This window comes from Bos grunniens, chromosome 6, assembly GCF_055505025.1.
Source record: "Bos grunniens cultivar Pamir isolate PY7600 chromosome 6, Bosgru_T2T1.0, whole genome shotgun sequence".
NCBI lineage: Eukaryota > Metazoa > Chordata > Mammalia > Artiodactyla > Bovidae > Bos > Bos grunniens.
In genome coordinates this window covers 15,455,529-15,476,314 of record NC_141170.1, presented here as the reverse complement: position 1 = coordinate 15,476,314, position 20,786 = coordinate 15,455,529, and the positions used below count along the sequence as shown (strand labels likewise).

At 40.1% G+C, this 20,786-nt stretch overlaps 1 protein-coding gene across 2 annotated transcripts; it reads right to left on the bottom strand.

The window, feature by feature from the left end:
- Nucleotides 1-1,347: 1,347 nt before the first annotated feature.
- Nucleotides 1,348-19,917, bottom strand: LOC147370330 (17-beta-hydroxysteroid dehydrogenase 13). Of its 2 annotated transcripts, none has more exons than XM_086404861.1 (7): nt 19,640-19,917; nt 16,319-16,426; nt 15,141-15,272; nt 11,097-11,203; nt 7,603-7,740; nt 3,280-3,396; nt 1,348-2,552 (listed from the first exon to the last, which is right to left on the bottom strand). In XM_086404861.1, exons 1-7 carry the CDS (start codon nt 19,847-19,849, stop codon nt 2,498-2,500), a joined length of 867 nt encoding a protein of 288 aa, XP_086260987.1. In that variant the 5' UTR covers nt 19,850-19,917; the 3' UTR covers nt 1,348-2,497. The 2 variants fall into 2 exon arrangements, with proteins under 2 accessions (XP_086260987.1, XP_086260986.1); XM_086404860.1 differs by having other exon boundaries at nt 1,348-1,581.
- Between the last annotated feature and the right edge of the window lie 869 nt (nt 19,918-20,786).

Genomic DNA, 20,786 nt, shown 5'->3' with positions numbered 1-20,786 from the left:
AGAACCCCCTATCCCTCTCTACATCTGTAAACTCTGTCTGCTTGATAATACCCAGATTCTTGCTTCCTGAAAGATGCTCAGAGGCTCAGAGCTTAGAGATCAAAACTCTTAATTTTATAACTACAAGAGGTTATTTTTTAAAAGCATAGCAACATATTTATCATTTGTTTTTAAAATATCGTTTTTATTAATGATTTGCATTTAATCATATACTTTCACTTAGGATAAAACAGGAGGATAGTCTAAGCCAAAGCAGTCTATAGCATTAGTGAAAAACAGAGAAAACTAGATTATCCTTGATGTACTTGAAGTCAGATTTTTTTTCTATTTTATATATATATATATATATAAAAAACAACTCTGTTTTTCCTCCCATCTCTCAGATCCACAGTACAGTATTAAGTAGCCAGCCTAGCATCTCTGCATTAGCTTTCATTTTTGAAGCTCAAAGCTGTCTAAACATCTCTGGTACCAATAATATGTGAAAGCATAAACTACAAAGAAAGAGGTTAACATGGGGTTAAAATTTCGGATACCCTGAGATTCAAGAGAGAGTCACCTTTGGCAATGTCACAGTATTTTAAGTGACTATGGAGAAGGCAATGGCACCCCACTCCAGTACTCTTGCCTGGAAAATCCCATGGATGGAGGAGCCTGGTAGGCTGCAGTCCATGGGGTGGCTGAGGGTCGGACACGACTGAGCAACTTCACTTTCACCTTTCACTTTCCTGCATTGGAGAAGGAAATGGCAACCCACTCCAGTGTTCTTGCCTGGAGAATCCCAGGGACGGGGAAGCCTGGTGGGCTCCTGTCTATGGGGTCGCACAGTCGGACACGACTGAAGTGACTTAGCAGCAGCAGCATGAAAAGGGCAGAAAGTATGGAGGGCACACTCTTGGTGGATGTAAAATCTATATCAGGAACAGAATAAGGTAAGAAAGCACTGTTATGGGCTGACGAAAAAGGGAGAAGCAAGAGAGAGCTTCCAAATGTTGACCTGCATAGGTGTAATCTGTCTCTTTTTTGGAGTACAGCCATCTGCTTAAACTTGGTCTCTAATTGCTAGCTCACACTGCGTACTTGCTGACATTCTGTGGCCAGCAGATTTACTTTAAGAACAGTCTTAAAATGTCCCTGTGTAAATAAGTTCTTTTTGTATTTACTCTCAGGGAGGTAGCTTTGTCCACCTTTAAATGAAAAGAAAAGAAATGAAATCTGTTAAAGAAAAATGACCTCTTAAGGATGTTTACGTAAGCATACAAGTTTTTAAGAGGCATAGATGAAAAATGGATCTATTAAAACTGCATGTATAATCTTGAGAAATAGAAAGACAGGTGATTAGTCTTGTTCATTCTACCATGGCTAATGCCAAACCAATGTTTTTTAATATTAACAGCTTTGAAAAATGTGAAATAGAGCTTTGAAGCATTGACTCTAAATTCAGTTCCACATCATTAAGGTGCATACATCTCGGCCTGGAGCTCATTTATTCATTTCATTTTGATTTTGTGGCCAATCACTGCTTCAAATTGAATATCCTGTACATGATATATGGCTGCCACAGCACGTTCAGGAAGAAATCTGTATGAAAGAAAAGATGAATGTTTTTCAGTTTAAAATCTTGGACATCAGAGTTAATTTTTGTTGTCAGTTAAAATAACCTGAGAGTTGTCTGGTTTGCATTTAATTTTTTTTTCTGTTCTTCCTTTCTTTCTTTATATCTATCTCGCTCTTTGTGTGTGTGTGTGTCTTTTAATACTCACAATTAAAATATTATGCAAGTATAAAGAAAGCACTGCTATATACCATTCTCACCTTCTTATATTAACAAACTCTTGCTTAAACTCTTATGTGAGTAAAGGCAAAAATATGAAGGTCTGGGCTTATTTTTGTAAATGTCAATGAATCCTGATGCTAAGAGTTCACAGAGCAATAGCACCAGAATCCATTTAATCAATTTCTCCACCTCTTGAGTTTTTACTGCATATCTATAATATGGTACTTTAAAAGCAGCGACTGCCTTTGAGGAACTTCTTGTTTAACTAAGAGGTTAAGCAACTGGCTCAAATGACTTCACTGGGAATTCTATAAAATGTTTAAAAAAGAAATAATACCATTTCACACAAGCTATTCCTGAAAGGATAAGAGGAGAGAATACTTTCCAAATCAGTTTATGAGGTAAGTATTATGCTGACCCAAAAGTCAAAGACATTACAGAGCAGGGTTAGTTTAATCTTTAGAACGACTCAGTGTGATTCCTTATGTTAGCAAAGTAAAATGGAAAGACCAACGATCCTCTTAATATATTCAGTAAAACTTTTGACAAAATTCACATCTACTCTTGATGAAGACTCTCATCAAAATAATAATAGAAGGGAACTTCTTCAACCTGGTAAAGAGCAAATGAAAAAAATCTACAGCTGGTATCATTCTGAATTATGAAATTGTGACTACTTTCCTCCTAAGATCGGAGACAACGCTTGGACGTGCGCTTTCATCAGTCCTCTCTGACATTGCAACAGGAGGTTCTAGCCAGTGTGATAGGGCAAGAACTAGAAAACATAAAGATTGGAAAAAAGAAGAAGCCAAAGTGTCTTGATTTACAGACAATATGATCATTTATGTAAAAATATCTGTTAGAATCTACAAAAAAGCTACTAAAAGTGAGTACAGCAAGGTTGCTAAATACAGATCAAAATGCAAGAATCAAACACATGCAAGTAACAAATAATGGAAAATAGAGATCTTTTAAAATGTCATTTGCAATAGCATCAAAGATTTGAAATACTTTGGGGTAAACCTGAGAAAAAGTGCGTAAGACTTGTACACTGAAAGCTACATGATGCTGTAGTTTCAATATGTACACATATTGAAAAAGATGAAAAAATAAAAAGAAGAGGTATATTGTGTTCTTTGTGCTCTTGGGTTTGAAGACTCAATAATGTTAAATATGTTCATTCTCCCCCAATTGGTCTATAGATTCAATGCAGTCTTAATCAAAACCCCAGCAGGCTTCTTTATTTTTAGCTAGTTCACCATATTGCATTCTCTTTAAACTGTCTTTCCTTGTCTCTGGCAAAGATTGGGCGGAGACGGTGGATGTAGTAGAGAAAATGATTCATCCTCTTTTTATAGACTGGGTAAGGTAATAACAGAGGCAACTTAACTGTTTTCCCCAGGCATGGAGAGTTTCCATGGCAACTTTCACAACTGAAAGGCTCTCCATAATGATAGCTCTATCAGTGTTTTAGTATTTTAGGTGTTTTGTGCTGTACTTACCTCTCTATTGTTAAGGAGATATTGATATATGATGGTACAAAAATCATTTTCTTATCAGTAAGTATTCCATCTATCAAGCTTCTTACAACTTTGTCTGTCTCCAACACAGGCCATATTCTGTGATTTAAAAAAAAAAGTTGGATTCTTTTTATTTTATTTTTTTTTAAATAATTAATGAAGGCAGGAAAATGATCTTTTCATGAGTTAGGATTTAAAAGTTTCTAGAATTCACTGCTCAAATGCCACCTGCCTCCCCTCCCCCACGCCATGTGGATGTTTCGTTATCATAATCTTCTACTTTCACATCCCACTCTGTGTTTCATGGCTCACTCAGTCAAACCTCAAAACGGTGGAGAGGAATTAGATAGAAGAGCAGGAGAGGAGGCAAGGAAGCCTGATGGGTAGAACTGACCATAGGACAGAAAGAAAACATCTGACATCTTTCTTCAGGGCTCGTTAGCTACAGGAAAAGAAATCTGGAACTAAGTACACTTTCTTTCTTGTGGAGGTGTCCCACAAAGCTGGACTGTTTTGTACTGACTTGCCTGTACTACAGTTTAATGAGAGTTCAAGGTGCGTGTGGGAGTCTTATGTTAAAACTGGAGGGGTGGGACCTTGCATGTACTCAAGACTGTACACATGAGTTCTTGAGAAGTATTCATAACCACAAGCCCAGTGTAGAATGCCCATTAGTACAAGATGATAGCAGGAAATTAAAGTGTAAATGGATTGAAAGTATTGCATCAAAATTAAGATGTCTGAGTGGCTTAATAAATAAAAAGGTTGGGCAGAAGAATTAAGTAGGTAGTGATGGTTTTTCCAGTGGTCATGTATGGATGTGAGAGTTGGACTGTGAAGAAAGCTGAGCACCAAAGAATTGATGCTTTTGAACTGTGGTGTTGGAGAAGACTCTTGAGAGTCCCTTGGACTGCAAGGAGATCCAACCAGTCCATTCTAAAGGATATCAGTCCTGGGTGTTCATTGGAAGGACTGATGTTGAAGTTGGAACTCCAATACTTTGATTACCAGATGCGAAGAGCTGACTCATTGGAAAAGACTCTGATGCTGGGAGGGATTGGGGGCAGGAGGAGAAGGGGACGACAGAGGATGAGATGGCTGGATGGCATCACTGACTCGATGGATGTGAGTCTGGGTGAACTCCGGGAGTTGGTGATGGACAGAGAGGCCTGGCTTGCTGCAGTTCATGGGGTTGCAAAGAGTCGGACACGACTGAGTGACTGAACTGAACTGAACTGACAGTTATAACTTCCTTCCTTGAGATCTCATGTGATTTATTGCAGATGATGGTGTGATCGAGGTTTTCATGGCATTGAGTGGCAAGCCAGCCAAGAATAATACAAATCTATATTTTTTCTAAATTATTGGGTGCTGCCTCTTTCCTCCCTGATTTCTCCTACCTGATTCTATCAACTCCATCTCTAAGCCAAGCCTGACATTAGTATATGGACATGTCAGCCTTTGCCAAGGAAATTCAGAATCAGGGAGTCTGGGTGGGACCAGTCCCAGATTTTCAGCCTTGCCTGGGTCAGCCCTTAGGGTCACCCTAGGAACCCACACACCTGAGGTCACATTATTTTTGTTTGTTTGTTGGCTTTACCATGCAGCATTCAGGGTCTTAATTCCCCAAGCAAGGATTGAACCCATGCTCCCTGCATTGGAAGCCTGGAGTCATAACTGCTCAACCACCAGGAAAGTCCCCAAGGTTGCATTAGCCTCACTCTTCTCATTTATTTTGCCTTCTCCACCAGAAGACCCTGTCCTCTGGGTACACACTAAGCCTGAATGCTTACCAAGAGGGTTTTTATTGGGCCCAATGAGCCCAGAGTCCCAGTTGTATCGTGGTATTTACTAATATACAGTGCTGCGTACTTGTTAAGTGCCTGTGTTCTAACTCAGTTAATGATTCAACTGCCAGGGACTGGCTACAGCTCCAGAGATGACACAGCAGGTTTAGGGTTTCAGAGTCAGTAGCTTCAAATCTGGCATGTGGCGTGTGCGTGCTCAGTCGTGTCCGACTCTAATGAGGCTGAGCTTAAAAGGGAATTTCTTAACTCCGTTGTGAGTGTGCACACTAAGGCACCTCAGTTGTGTTCGACTCTTTGTGACCCTATGGACTGTAGCCCAGCAGGCTCCTCTGTCCATGTTATTCTCCAGGCAAGAATACTGGACTGGGTTGCCATTTTCTCCTCCAGGGGATCTTCCTGACTCAGGGATTGAACCTGTGTTTCCTGCATTGGCAGGTGGGTTCTTCACCATCTAAGCCACCTGGGAAGCCCTGTTAACTTTTTGAATGACTATATTTAGGACTAATTCCCTTCCAATAATAAACTTACTTCACACTAGCAAGCTTAGTATATTTTGTTAACTTGTAGCAGAATGTATACTGGAATTGAGGCAAATTTGTGAGGCAGGTGTATTAATGTTAGGGTCCTTATCCTTCACCTTTCTGCTTTTTTCCCTCTTATTTCAGGGCCAATTTCTCCTCTCTTATGATCTGAGATCCTCCCTTATCAAAGACAAAGTATATATTTACAGAAATTCACCTTGATCATTTTGAGGGTTTTCCTTATGGCTCAGACAGTGAAGAATCTGCCTGCAATGCAGAAGATGTGGGTTCGACCCCTGGGTCACGATCCCCTGGAGAAGGAAATGGCTACCCACTCCAGCATTCTTGCCTGGAGAAGTCCATGGACAGAAGAGCGTGGTGGGCTACAGTCCATGGGGTCACAAAGAGTCAGACATGACTGAGCAAATAACACTATCACTTTCAAGGGATTAGAGACTCAGTGTATTGCTGTTCTAGAAATGTTTGCATTTTAACGGAAGACAGGGTGGTAACCGTGACCAAATGCATGTGGTTATATTTACTATGTCAATGTTTTCCAAGCCTGTCTCCAGAGTTACCTGATATGGTTGTAAATGAAGCAAAACAAAACAAAATGCCTTATTCTTAGAACTCGTTCCAGTTTACTGAGTTGGAATTTCTAAGGGAGAGGCTAAGAACATTTACTTTTTATGTAAGCACAGGTGATGATTCTTAGGATCAGGCAAGTCTGGAAAATGTTGGAGGATTTTTGCCAGCACTATGGTGGGTACTGGGAGGAAGATGGTGGAAATGAGGCAGATTCCTGTGCCTTTCCATACTCTATTTGAGGAAGATGAACCATGAAGGGGAGAAGGGGATGTTAGGTATCATTCATTTTGGGGGTGTGGTTCCAAGAGAAGACACCTCTCCATCCTGCCCACCCCCATTCTCACTCCCTCTTAGCACCTGTGTGTGTGTTGAATCTTTCACCTGGACACGAATAAACACCCATTGCTGGACATGTGGACACAGTGCAGGAAGGAAAGGGTAGGATGAATTGAGAAAGTAGCATCAAACTATATACTCTGTCATGTGTAAAACAGATAACTAGTGGGAAGTTACAATATAACACAGGGAGCCCTGCCCAGCATTTTGTGATGACCTAGGGCGGGGGACGGGGAGTGTGGGTGCGATGGCAGGGAGAGAGGCTCACGAGGGAGGGGGTGTGTATACATATCATGGGCACTCAGTTACTTCAGTGGTGTCTGACTCTTTGCGACCCCATGGCTCATTGCCCGTGAGATTTTCCAGGCAAGAAAACTGGAGTAGGATGCCAATTCCTCCTCCAGGCGACCTTCCCAACTCAGGGACTGAACCCACGTCTCCGGCATCTCCTGTATTGCAGGTGTATTCTTTACTGCTGAGCCACCAGGGAAGCCTATATATATATATATTTGAGCTGACTGATTTGGGTTGTTGTATGGCAGAAACCAGCACAACATTGTAAAGCAATTATCCTCCAATTAAAAAAAATAAAAAGTGATAATGTTGAATGTTGAAAAAAAAAAACACCCATTGCCTGGATTCATTGGCAGCTAATCTCTCCTGCTAGTCCCTAAAGCATTTTCCCCTTCGTTCATCTAATTTCAAAGTGAAAACATAAAAGCAGTACAGTAACATTAATAAGAAAAAAATGACAAAGAAAAAATTGCTTTTCCTTTTCCGTTTTTTTCCCATATTTTCTCAGTTGACCCACCTACAAATTTCTCATGTAATTTTTATAGGAATTTCCCATGTGATTTTCATAGGGATTACTCATGCAATTGTCATAGGAATTTCTCATGTAATTTTCATAGGAATTTCTCATGTAATTTTATATGAATTTCTCATGTAGTTTTCATAGTAATCACTCATGTAATTTTCTTACTAATTTCTCATGTAATTTTCATACTAATTTCTCATGCTTTATTTCTATTCTAACTTGATCTTGGCCTCACCTTGTACTTGGGTTTTTGGTGAACCCAGTATTCACAAAAACTGGGCAGAGACATGAAGTTTTGATACCAGTTTTTCCCAAGGCTTCAAGTTCTGATGTCAGGGCTCGGTGGAAACCAACAGCAGCAAATTTGCTGGAACTGTAAGAGAATTATCCGTCCTTGTTAGCTAAGGAAAAGTGAAACACATTCTTCAACTCTTTGTGAGAAGAAAATGTTGATTTTGCTTGAGAACTAATAAAATCTTCCACTTGGTCATCTATTTTCACATCTGGTTTCACTGAATTGTGACTGTAGCAGTGATAACAACAGAACAAATTCTGCTGCTGCTAAGTCACTTCAGTCGTGTCCGACTCTGTGCGACCGCATAGACGGCAGCCCACCAGGCTGCCCCGTCCCTGGGATTCTCCAGGCAAGAACACTGGAGTGGGTTGCCATTTCCCTCTCCAATGCATGAAAGTGAAAAGTGAAAGTGAAGTCGCTCAGTCATGTCCGACTCTTTTCGACCCCATGGACTGCAGCCTACCGGGCTCCTCCATCCATGGGATTTTCCAGGCAGGAGTACTGGAGGGGTGCCATTGCCTTCTCCAAACCAATTCTAATAAAACTTTAACTTCATTACTGCTCACTTTTCCACTCTACATGTAATTTTCCATGCAATTTTTAAACTTTTTTCTGATCAGTTTTTACTACTATTTTTATTTTGAAATATATGAATCAAGAAGAACATGTTTAGAAAAATTACATAACTAATATCTGTGTTAACAAGCTTCTGTGGGACTCTATGCATCTCTACTTTCTCAATGGTTTCTCTCTTGAAATGTAGAGTTCACTTTGGCTTCTTAATTTCATTGTGAACATCTGGAGTAAAAAGACTTTTGGTGTGTTAGTGTGAGCGACCTTCAACATATCACCTTGTCTTTTTCCTTTGAGTTTCCCATCTTTAAAATGCTGGTAATAAAATACATGACTGTCTTGAGGATTAAATTGCATAATAACTCTATTACTTAAAAGTAATATGCATAATAACTTTATTACCTATAAGGAGCTATGTAATGTTAATTGTATTTTTGACCCAGATGACAATAAGAACAATAAAGTTAAAGGTTGACTCTTTCTTAAAGGAAAAGAAAAAAGGGAAACTATTAGTACATTGGGTTTCCACATTTCTAAACATTAAAACAATATTGCATGTTTAATCTGTGAAATTCTGATTTGTGTTTTACAATGGTAGAGGCAGTTTGAAATAAACATTTGTATGTGCATGGACACCTTAACCTACAGTGAAACTTAACTACATCTGTGACTACTTTCACTGTCAGAAGTAATTTGATTCATGACTAAATTCAAACTTGAACATGGATGTGCAGGTAAACAATAAACCAACTATCTACCCAGCCACTGATAAACATGTTAACAAGTTAAATTTTTCTATGAGGTTGATATAAGGCTGGAATAAGAAAATGAGAGGCCATTGAAGGAGGTACAAAGAAAAGATTTTTTGCAAATAGTGAATCCTGATGAAAGTGAAAGAGGAGAGTGAAAAAGTTGGCTTAAAGCTCAACATTCAGAAAACGAAGATCATGGCATCTGGTCCCATCATTTCATGGCTGATAGATGGGGAAACAGTGGAAACAGTGTCAGACTTTATTTTTTGGGGCTCCAAAATCACTGCAGATGGTGATTGCAGCCAAGAAATTAAAAGACGCTTACTCCTTGGAAGGAAAGTTATGACCAACCTAGATAGCCTATTCAAAAGCAGAGACATTACTTTGCCAACAAAGGTCCGTCTAGTGAAGGCTATGGTTTTTCCAGTGGTCATGTATGGATGTGAGAGTTGGACTGTGAAGAAAGCTGAGCGCTGAAGAATTGATGCTTTTGAACTGTGGTATTGGAGAAGACTCTTGAGAGTCCCTTGGACTGCAAGGAGATCCAACCAGTCCATCCTAAAGGAGATCAATTCTGGGTGTTCATTGGAAGGACTGATGTTGAAGCTGAAACTCCAGTACTTTGGCCACCTCATGCGAAGAGTTGACTCATTGGAAAAGAGGGATTGGGGGCAGGAGGAGAAGGGGAGGACAGAGGATGAGATGGCTGGATGGCATCACCGACTCGATGGACATGAGTTTGGGTATACTTCGGGAGCTGGTGATGGACAGGGAGGCCTAGCGTGCTGCAGTTCATGGGGTCGCAAAGAGTCAGACACGAATGAGCGACTGAACTGAACTGAGGGCCTTCTTACCTTCTTCTTTTTATATCCTAGTTGTCTGTTGTTTTGTTGTTGTTTAGTTGCTAAGTTGTGTCCAACTCTTTTGTGACACCATGGACTGTAGTCTGCCAGGCTCCTCTGTCCATGGGATTTTCCAGACTAGACTACTGGAGTGGGTTGCCATTTTCTTCTCCAGGGGATCTTCCCAACCCAGGATCAAACCCTCATCTCCTACATTGGCAGGTAGATCTTTACCACTGAACCACCAGGGAAGCCCGTGTCCTTGGTAGACCACGGAGTATGCTATCTGCATTTTTTAATATGGTAGAGGCTTTCTCTCGAACTTTCTCTCTCTTTCTCTGCCTCTCTCTCTCTCTTATACACACACACACACACACACACACACACAGTCTCTCATGACACAAGCACACTGGAAAATGGTTTGTTCCAGTGGCCACTCTGTTTAGCTTTTCTTGGGCACAAGGACCATTGCACAGACTTATGTTCATTTGGACTTATCTGCATGTTTTGCTTCTTAGCCTGTGAATTCCTCATTTCTTTTATGAACATCTACTCATTCCAGGATACAATGGAAACATCCTTGGCACTACTCTTTTCTTTCATTGCTGTGCAGAGGAGTTTTCAGAAATTTAAAAATATTTTAAATGATGATGAGTTTCATTATTTTAGGAGAAGTCATTTTTAGGAGTTTATTCCAAATTACTATATATATTCTATAAATCCAAATTAACTGTATGAAATTTCTTTAGTTTTTATTTTTTGCAAGACATTTGATTCATTTTGATATTTGGCAAAACTAATACAATTATGTAAAGTTTAAAAATAAAATAAAATTTAAAAAAAAGAAAAAGAAGAAAATAAAAAAAAATAATATAAAAAAAAAAACAAATATGAACAAAACATAATTATAGCTCTCAGAAAAGAATTACAAAATGAAATAAATTACCTGTTAGGAAAATTGGAATCTGAGGTCTAATAAACCCTTAAAGGGGCTCCTCAGGTTTCACTAGTGGTAAAGAACATGCTTTTCAATGCAGGAGATGAAAGAGCTATGGGTTCATTCCTTGGGTTGGGAGGATCCCCTGGAGAAGGGCATGGCAATGCACTTCAATATTCTTGCCTGGGGAATATCATAGATCGAGGAGCCTGTTGGGCTACAGGCCATGGGGTCTCAAAGAGTTGGACAGGACTGACGCGACTTAGCATGGGTGCGTGCAAATACTTACAAGTGTAAAAATATGTAACACTGCTAGAAAGTAATACTTACCAATATGGAATAAGATAAGGAATCACTCCGTGGCCGCACACTGAAGCCACTGTGACAATGTGGCCATGGTTTCTCCTTATCATTGATGGAAGAAGTGCTTTTGTGATCTTCAGAATCATTGCAGAGAGAAAAGTAACAATGACACAAGTGTTAGATTTCCCAACTATGTAGTTTTATTTTTTTAATTAATTAATTTATTTTAATTGGAGGATAATTACCTGACTGAAGGTTTTTGCCATATATCGACATGAATCAGCCACAGGTGCACATGTGTCCCCTCATCCTGAACCTCCCTCCCCCCTCCCTCCCCATCCTATCCCTCTGGGTTGTCCCACAGCACCAGGTTTTGAGTGGCCCTGATTCATGAATCGAACTTGCACTGGTCGTCTATGTTCCATATGGTAATATTCACATTTCAATGCTATTCTCTCAAATCATCCCCCCCCCCACCTTCTCCCGCTTTATATATATATATGAAGTATTACATATTTTTAAACTTGTAAGAAGTTGCCACGCCCTTCTCCAGGGGATCTCCCAGCCCAGGGATCGAATCCACAGCTCTTTCATCTGTTCTTTGCATCTGTGTCTCTTTTGCTGCCTTGCATATAGGGTTGTTGTTACCGTGGTGGTTTTATTTTTAAGACAAAATGTCTTTTGAAACAACTTTTACAATGAAATGAAATGTGTGCCAAGATTCCATGATTATTTCTCTATCAGTGATAGAAATGAAAAATGATTGGAACGATTGGTTTAAGCTGACACTGAGTGCTATGTACCGTGTACCACATGCCAAAAACTCATCTTAATATCCCTTTCCTTCCCTTCAGAGGGAATCCATAAACTCTCTTTTATGGATCCAACAATGTTATTAACGGAAAAACTCAAGAGTTTTCAGAACTGAAAAAATTCCAGATGGTAATCTTATATCTTGCGATTTCTTTGGTTTGGGACTTTAGCTTTCTAACAGGAAGAGTTAAAACCCTGTGTAGTTATATCAGTTTCAGTAGAAAAAGTTGAGTCCTATACTGATGGTCATTAGGCAACTTGATTAGGTTTAGTATCTCCTGTTTGTAATATTGTGCATCATATATTGATGCCATAGGAAACAAAAGTCTTTCTTTTCCTCCAAAAAGCTTTCTGTTTTGTGAGAAATATCAATAATATTTTATGAGAATTTTATAAGTCCACCCTATAGACCCTATGCAAATTCATAGAGCCAGAACTGCTAAACCACGGCACCCCCAAATTCCTGACCCACAGAAACTGTGAGAGGAAAGTAAACATTTATTCTTGCTTTAGTTCACTGAGTTTTGTTGTGTAGCTATAGAGAGTGACAATAAACTGTGGAAAATTCTTCAAGAGATGGGAATACCAGACCACCGGACCTGCCTCTTGAGAAGCCTATATGCAGGTCAGGAAGCAACAGTTAGAACTCGACATGGAACAACAGACTGGTTCCAAATAGGAAAAGGAGTTCGTCAAGGCTATATATTGTTACCCTGCTTATTTAACTTCTATGCAGAATACATCATGAGAAACACTGGGCTGGAAGAAGCACAGGCTGGAATCAAGATTGCTGGGAGAAATATCAATAACCTCAGATATGCAGATGACACCACCCTTATGGCAGAAAGTGAAGAGGAACTCAAAAGCCTCTTGATGGAAGCAAAAGAGGAAAGTGAAAAAGTTGGCTTAAAGCTCAACATTCAGAAAACGAAGATCATGGCATCTTGTCCCATCATTTCATGGGAAATAGATGAGGAAACAGTGGAAACAGTGTCAGACTTTATTTTTCTGGGCTCCCAAATCACTGCAGATGGTGACTGCAGCCAAGAAATTAAAAGACGCTTACTCCTTGGAAGGAAAGTTATGACCAACCTAGATAGCATATTCAAAAGCAGAGACATTACTTAGCCAACAAAGGTCCGTCTAGTGAAGGCTATGGTTTTTCCAGTGGTCATGTATGGATGTGAGAGTTGGACTGTGAAGAAGGCTGAGCACCAAAGAATTGATGCTTTTGAACTGTGGTATTGGAGAAGACTCTTGAGAGTCCCTTGGACTGCAAGGAGATCCAACCAGTCCATTCTGAAGGAGATCAGCCCTGGGACTTCTTTGGAAGGAATGATGCTGAAGCTGAAACTCCAATACTTTGGCCACCTCATGCAAAGAGTTGACTCATTGGAAAAGACGCTGATGCTGGGAGGGATTAGGGGCAGGAGGAGAAGGGGATGACAGAGGATGAGATGGCTGGATGGCATCACTGACTCGATGGACATGAGTCTGAATGAACTCCAGGAGTTGGTGATGGACAGGGAGGCCTGGTGTGCTGCGATTCATGGGGTCGCAAAGAGTCGGACACGACTGAGAGACTGAACTGAACTGATAGAGAGTGAATGCATGGAGTCTCTTCGTAGTTCAGTGGAAATAATTCATTATCAGTAGCATATGTAAAGGATTTTGGAAAATGAGGAAAAATATCTCTTTTTTCTTCTGTCTCCTGGAATCCAGCTCTGTCCTAGGTTCCACACTAACACTGAGGCTCTGGAAGATTAATTCATATAAATGTTCTCTACAAAGGCACATTTCCGTCTCTCACAAAACCAACCAATCTTAAGAGGTCTGTAGAGCCATATCTCTAAGCTCCAACCTGATGTAGACCTTGTTCCAGATTTCCATTTAAAATAGTCTCCGACTCCTATATAACGCAAGTAGGGAGCTCTTTGTCCTTTCTATTCTACAATTCCATGACATAAGGTCACAAGGGAATGTACACAATATGTATTTTCTCTAAAGCACCGAAAAGACATACACTGACAATCCTTAGCAAACAAAACAAACAAGTGTTAGTTGCTCAGTCATGTCCAGCTCTTTGCGATGCCATGGACTGAAGCTCGCTAGGCTCCTCTGTCCACGGGATTCTCCAGACTAGAATACTGGAGTGGGTTACCATTTCCTTCTCCAGGGGATCTTCCCAATCCAGGGATGGAACCCGGGCATCCTGCACTGCAGGCAGATGCTCTACTGTTTAAGCTGCCAGGGAAGCCCTATCCTTAGAAAAGTGCCACAAATATCCGGTTGGCTAAAAAGTTCATTCAGATTTGCCATCAGCTGGCAAAACCAGTACGAACATTTTGGCCAACCCAATATTCTTTTTGCGTGCTTAGTACGTACCAGGCTTTGTGTAGGTACTGGTGGATGAAACAGACTAACTAGCCTACATTCTGGTGAGTTGTGTTTCCTTGAACCCTGTGCCCTTCTGTCAGCTGTTATTCAGTTGCCAAGTTGTGTCTGACTCTTTCTGACCCCATGAACTGCAGCATGCCACGACGCCTTCTGTCAGAGACACCAATATTTGATGATTGTTGTTTTTAGTTCAGTTCAGTTCAGTTCGGTTCAGTCGCTCAGTCGTGTCCGACTCTTTGCGACCCCATGAATCACAGCACACCAGGCCTCCCTGTCCACCACCAACTCCCAGAATTCACTCAGACTCACGTCCATCGAGTCAGTGATGCCATCCAGCCATCTCATCCTCTGTCCTCCCCTTCTCCTCCTGCCCCCAATCCCTCCCAGCATCAGAGTCTTTTCCAATGAGTCAACTCTTCGCATGAGGTGGCCAAAGTACTGGAGTTTCAGCTTTAGTATCATTCCTTCCAAAGAACACCCAGGACTGTTCTCCTTCAGAATGGACTGGTTGGATCTCCTTGCAGTCCAAGGGACTCTCAAGAGTCTTCTCCAACACCACAGTTCAAAAGCATCAATTCTTTGGCGCTCAGCCTTCTTCACAGTCCAACTCTCACATCCATACATGACCACAGGAAAAACCATAGCCTTGACTAGACAGACCTTTGTTGGCAAAGGAATGTCTCTGTTTTTGAATATGCTGTCTAGGTTGGTCATAACTTTCCTTCCAAGGAGTAAGCGTCTTTTAATTTCATGGCTGCAGTTGTCTATCCAGAAGGACGTGAACTCAATTATGAATTTCATGTACCTTAAGAGAAGTTGTCAGACATGTACAACCTAGGGATGTTTCTGACTCACACTCACCCAAAAATGTCCTAAGATGTTGACCTCAAAAGTTTTGGTGATCTCCTCATCCTTTGTACTAAGAAGGTCAGCTGGATATATTGCCCCAGCATTATTCACCACGATGGTTACATCACCAACTTCTTTCTTTACCTTTTGAAATAGAAAGAACAGTCATTGGGTGCATTAGAAATAGAAAGTTCATTGGATGTATTATAGAAACTCAAAGTTTTGGGACTAATATCATCCAGGGATCAGATTCTTTATTCTAGTTGATGAGATCGCTGAGAGTTCAAGGGGAAAAGAGCATTAGCCCAAAGTGTGGTTACAAAAGGAACACTATCATAAAACTGGGATAAACTGGTTTTTTAACAGCTAAATTTCAGTACCTAGTACATCATAGATTTTTTTTTTTTTTTGGTAACTTACCAGTAAAGTGAAATTAGTGTTTTGTTGATTAACTGATATATCAGTTCTAATCAAACATTTAAAAACTGCTAGTTGAGTAATCCTAGTGTCCCCACCTAGGTCATAGGTACTGGCTACATGACCTTGGTCTGACATATCTGTTCTTACCAAATGTTTTTAAAGTGCTAATTGGGTAATCTTGGCTTCTCCACCTGCTAGCTACATGACCTTTGATTTCACCTCTTTGAATCTCAATTTGCTCATCAGTCAAATGAGGTTTATAGAGTTATTGTAGGGATTAAAGGGTGAAAATGTCTATCAACATGCTTGGTCTAATGTATTTGATATTTACTCTTAAGCATTGTTATTATAATTAATATACATTTTCTATAGAAGATTAGTTTGGCACCAACATAAAATTCCAAAGAAAAATAATTAAAGGAAAAAATAAAGGAACTTCTGTAAAGGTGATAGGACTAAAAGGAAGACTAGAACATGATCCTTTTCCCTGGTGATAAATCTTTGTTCTTTCACTCTGTACTATTGCTCGAACTTCTGATCAGAATGAAATTGACTAATAATACAAAACAATAATAATAGGCAGAGTTGAATGGATCATATGGAAGAAAAAAGTGTATGTCCTTCCTTGTAAACACAGCTACCTCAGTTAGCAGAGGCTAAAAAAAAAAAAAAAAAATCAAACTTAAATTAGGCTGTCATAAAGAACCTTTTCATATTCCACGTAAAGGGACATAAAACCATGGGAAGAAATTTGTACCCTGGAGTCTCACCTGGTTTACGGAGCTATAAATCTCTTCTCTGTTACTGCAGTCTACCACAAACACGTGTGTAGTGGCCCCTAGTTTTCTGCATTCTGCTGCAGTTTCCTCAACACCATGCTGTAATTGGGAAAAAACAAATTCTGAAAGGTGTAGGTCAGTGAGTAGACAACAGGGAGGTAGAAAATAGCTGAGATTAAATTTTTTCAAAGATTAAAATTCAGAAGACTTCCCTGGTGCTCCCATGGTTAAGAATCTGCCTTCCAATGCAGGGGACACAGGTTCAATCCCTGGTCGGGGAACTAAGATCCCACATGCTGTGGAGCAACGAAGCCCATGTCTCACAAGTAGAGAAACCCCACCAAAACTAGAGAAAGCTTGCTGCAACAGAAGCCCGTGCAGCCAAAAAAAAAAAAAGAAAAAAAATTGAAACAGAATTTCCTCCTTGTTTCTGAGCAAATTTCATGAGAGACACTGCTTGACTAATCTGCAGAGGTCACAACCTGGCTTTTCTGCCGGGGAAGGCTCATATTCGTCTCGTGTGTTTCCACCTTGTTAAGCTGTATTCTCATAAAGAACATGCTTGAAAGATACTGCTCTTTGTGGTGTCATGAAGGGAGATGTTCAAGTATGGAGAAGAAAAGAAAAATCAACAGTATATTTACCATATATTTGTTGAGCACCAATTATGTAATAGACAGTAAAACATAAATTCTAAATTAGTGGTAATTTTAAACTATATACCTCTGCCCATCAGACTTTTCTCGACAATTTTGCTTTAATCCTCTAGAAAGGAAGGAGGAAGAAGGATCCTTATTTGAGAAAATCTTTCATGGAGAGACTATGCTACTAATTCCAGGGCCGTAAGATTATGTTCTTTAGGTGTCCTGGAGTAAAAATGGGCAAATGACATGGGATGGATTCTTGTCTATGTAACTGCTTTGCTCGTAACTCCAGGACATAGAGACAGAGGAACTCATTTTCAGCCTAAATTCAAAGACCTCTTTCTAAAATAAAGTCACCCTGATGCTTCTTAACCTGCATTTCTGGAAAATTAGCATTCTTTTCAAGTTCTGACATCTGTTGAATTTCATAAAGAAGATTATAAAGTATTTAAAATTATACTTTTTCCTTTCAGAATTTGTTAGCTCTTCTCTGTGATGAAGAGTCAAGATGTCTTGAAAGCCCTTTTGGCATGTTGGGAGGTTAGTAGTGTGGTTGTTATTTGGGGCTATCCCCGAGTGAATGTTGGGTGGTTTTGCTTTTCCAGTAGGGATGACTAATAATATGAAACAATAATAATAGGCAGAGTTAAGTGGTTTGCATGGAAGGAAAAAGTATATATCCTTCATCCAAGGTCATTGTCCCTCACAGATTTCTGAGGAGTTTCAGAAGTATAAAGAAGGAGGTCAGGAGACTCACTATTTGGGTTTTAGCTGGGAGCTTGTTCATTGCAGATTACAAGATGACACTCTTTTATCTCTAGAGTTAAGGTCAGTCGAGAGCTATTAGTAATCTAAGTTTTCATCAGATGCTGAGCTAGAAAACTGCAAGATGTAATGTCTTGTCTTCATAAGCAAAATTCTTGCTTCAACTCCAGCGTGTGGTGTGAACTCCACTTGTCACAGTTCAGATTTAATGTGAATAAACTGTTAACATGACTTGTTGTGTAAGGCAAAAGAAGCCAGCATAACAGAAAGACAGTTGATAGTTAAAGGAGATTTGGATTACACTTACAGCCTTAGAGTGAATCATGTAATATCTTAAATGTTCAACCATAAAAATGCAAGGGCTCAAAGAGACCCTGTGAGGCTAGGTGACCTATCATTCAGGCAGAATCTTAAATAAGTCATTTTTCCTTCTTATCATTGGGATTTAAAAAATGCATAAAAGATGTCAGGTCTTTCTCCCAAAATATACATCTGGAGGGATCCAGAGTTTAAATTTCATCAAGCCCTTCTCATGAATTTATACTTATTTATTTTTTTTTTTGATAAACACCTGAGAACAGCAAGCAGTTATTTTCTCAATTTGTAAATTCTTGTCCTTTTCTTGAAAGTGTATTGAAATCTTTTCAAGGACCAAACTGATGCCAAATAACTTTTATGTGAATCAGCTTAAGTGCTCATATCTGTTATATAAAAATATATCAATTTTTTGTGTGTAATGTAATATTATTTACTAAATAGAAAGAACCAGAGAACAAGTTTTCTAAATTCAAAAGACATTTCTGAAGGTCTTAAGAAAATAGGTGCCAGTTGGACATGTTGGCAAAGAACATTAACATATGGCAACTAAAGTCTCACTGTGATTTGTAGAAACACTAACTCTCAAAAAAAAAAAAAAAAAAAAAAAAAACCTGGATATTTTTTTTCCTATCCTAAAATTCTGCAAGCATTTTTTCTGTGAATATTTGCGTGGCCGAGTCAGAATTCAAAAGTTTAGGAGGTACCCTGGATCCTGGTGTTCCAGTAGTTAAGAGTCAGTACTTCCAAAGCAAGGGGCATGGGTTCAGTTCCTGGTGGGGGAACTAGAATTCTGCATGCCATGTGGTGCAGCGAAAAAATTTTAAAAATAAGAACAAAGCAAAAGTTTAGGGAAAATGATACAAGATTTCAGTTGTGAGTAGTTAATTTAGTGTTTACAAATATCAATAGCAAAAAAAAAAAAAAATGCCCAAGAAAAAGTCTGATGCTCTTCATGGAAGTGTATTAAACATGACCAACATTTCCTATAGCCAGGCATTGTTTTAAGCACTTAAATAGTAATTTGTTTAGTCTTTCTTTCTGTTAAGAACCAGATGGTAAACATATTAGGGTTCTGTGCATGTGAGAGTTGGGCACCAAGAGATTCTGTTACATGTTCTTTGTTTTCCATCTGGTTTTTGCCTGGACAGCCCTTTAAAAAATACATCCCTAGCTCAACAGGCTGCTCTGGGAGCAAGTCTGGCCCACTGGCTGTAGTGTGTTAACACCTGTTCTTAACCCATCCTGTGAACTGTTATCCCCATTTCAGAGACAAGGAAACTGAGGCTGGGAGAAATTAAGTGATCGTTCAATTTAAACAGTTTGGAAGTAGCCTGGCTCCTGAATCTGTTATCAAACCAGGATATCAGGACACAAAAATCACTGCTAAGGTCTCAGTGAAGTTTCCATCAAACCATCCTGATGCATGTGTAGAGTAAGGCTCTAGGAAATGTAGTTAACACACTTTGAACAAGAAAAATACCAAGATAAGCAAATGCTAAGTCAAATAAATTTAAAAACACCCATCTCACTTGTATGGGCCCTCCCTGGTGGGTAACTTTAAAAGATGGGCAGATGAATCCAGTACCTTATTAATATCCCACAGAACCAGTCTGCTCTTCCGTTTTGCAAATTCATAGGCGGTCTGCCTGCCTATTCCATGCCCGGCTCCTGTAATGAGAACAATCTCTCCAGCCACAGATTTTCTCTTCCTGGGAATGAAGACCTTCACCAGAGATTCCAAGTAGGAATAAATGATGATGAGCAGAAGCAGAAGGAGATCCAAGATAATCTTCATGGCTCTGCTCTGCACTTTTCTCCTCTGCCTCAGCTCCTGTCTAGTCTCAGCAAAGTGCCCTCCTCTTCAAAGAGCTTCGGGAATGAGCTGTATTTCAGGTGTTGATAGGGCTGGCCAAAGTAGTGACGATTGGTAGGCAGGTTTTGGTCATGTGTTCTAATGTGTTAGACACTGCTTGAGCTTTTGAAGCTGGGCCGATTGTTAGTAAAAATTTGGCACAGGGACAAGGGAACTCTAGAGAAGGTTCTAGAAAACTCTGGACTTGCTTTCTGAGAAGCATTTCTGTACTATGTTTCATCACGTCAACTGAAAAAAAAAGATGCACAACCTAAAAGCTGAGTGTGCGTGTCCGTGTTAGTCGCTCAGTCGTATCTGCCTCTTTGTGATCCCATGAACTGCAGCCCGCCAGTCTTCTTTGTCCTTGGAATTTTTCAGGCAAGAATACTGGAATGGGTCGCCATTCCCTTCTCCAGGGGATCTTCCAGACCAAGGGATGGAACCTGTGTCTCCCACATTGCAGGTGGATTCTTTACTGTCCAATGAGGACTATAGGCTGACATTACAGCCTGTCAGACAGTACTGTTCCAAAGATGTAAAGTGAAGTTGCTAAGTCGTGTCTGACTCTGTGACCCCATATACTGTAGCCTGCTAGGCTCCTCCATCTATGGGATTCTCCAGGCAAGTATACTGGAGTGGGTTGCCATTTCCTTCTCCAGGGCATCTTCCCAACACAGGGATCAAACCCGAGTCTCCCGCCCTGCGGGCAGACTCTTTACTGTCTGAGCCACCAGGGGCTCCCCAAAGATGTCAGGAGGTGGTCCAGTGGCTAAGGCTCTGTTCCCAGTGCTGAGGGCCTGAGTTTGGTCCTTGGTTGGGCAACAAGATCCCACATGCCCACTTGATTTTGCCTTCCAGGATGTCTGGCCCTAGGTGAGTG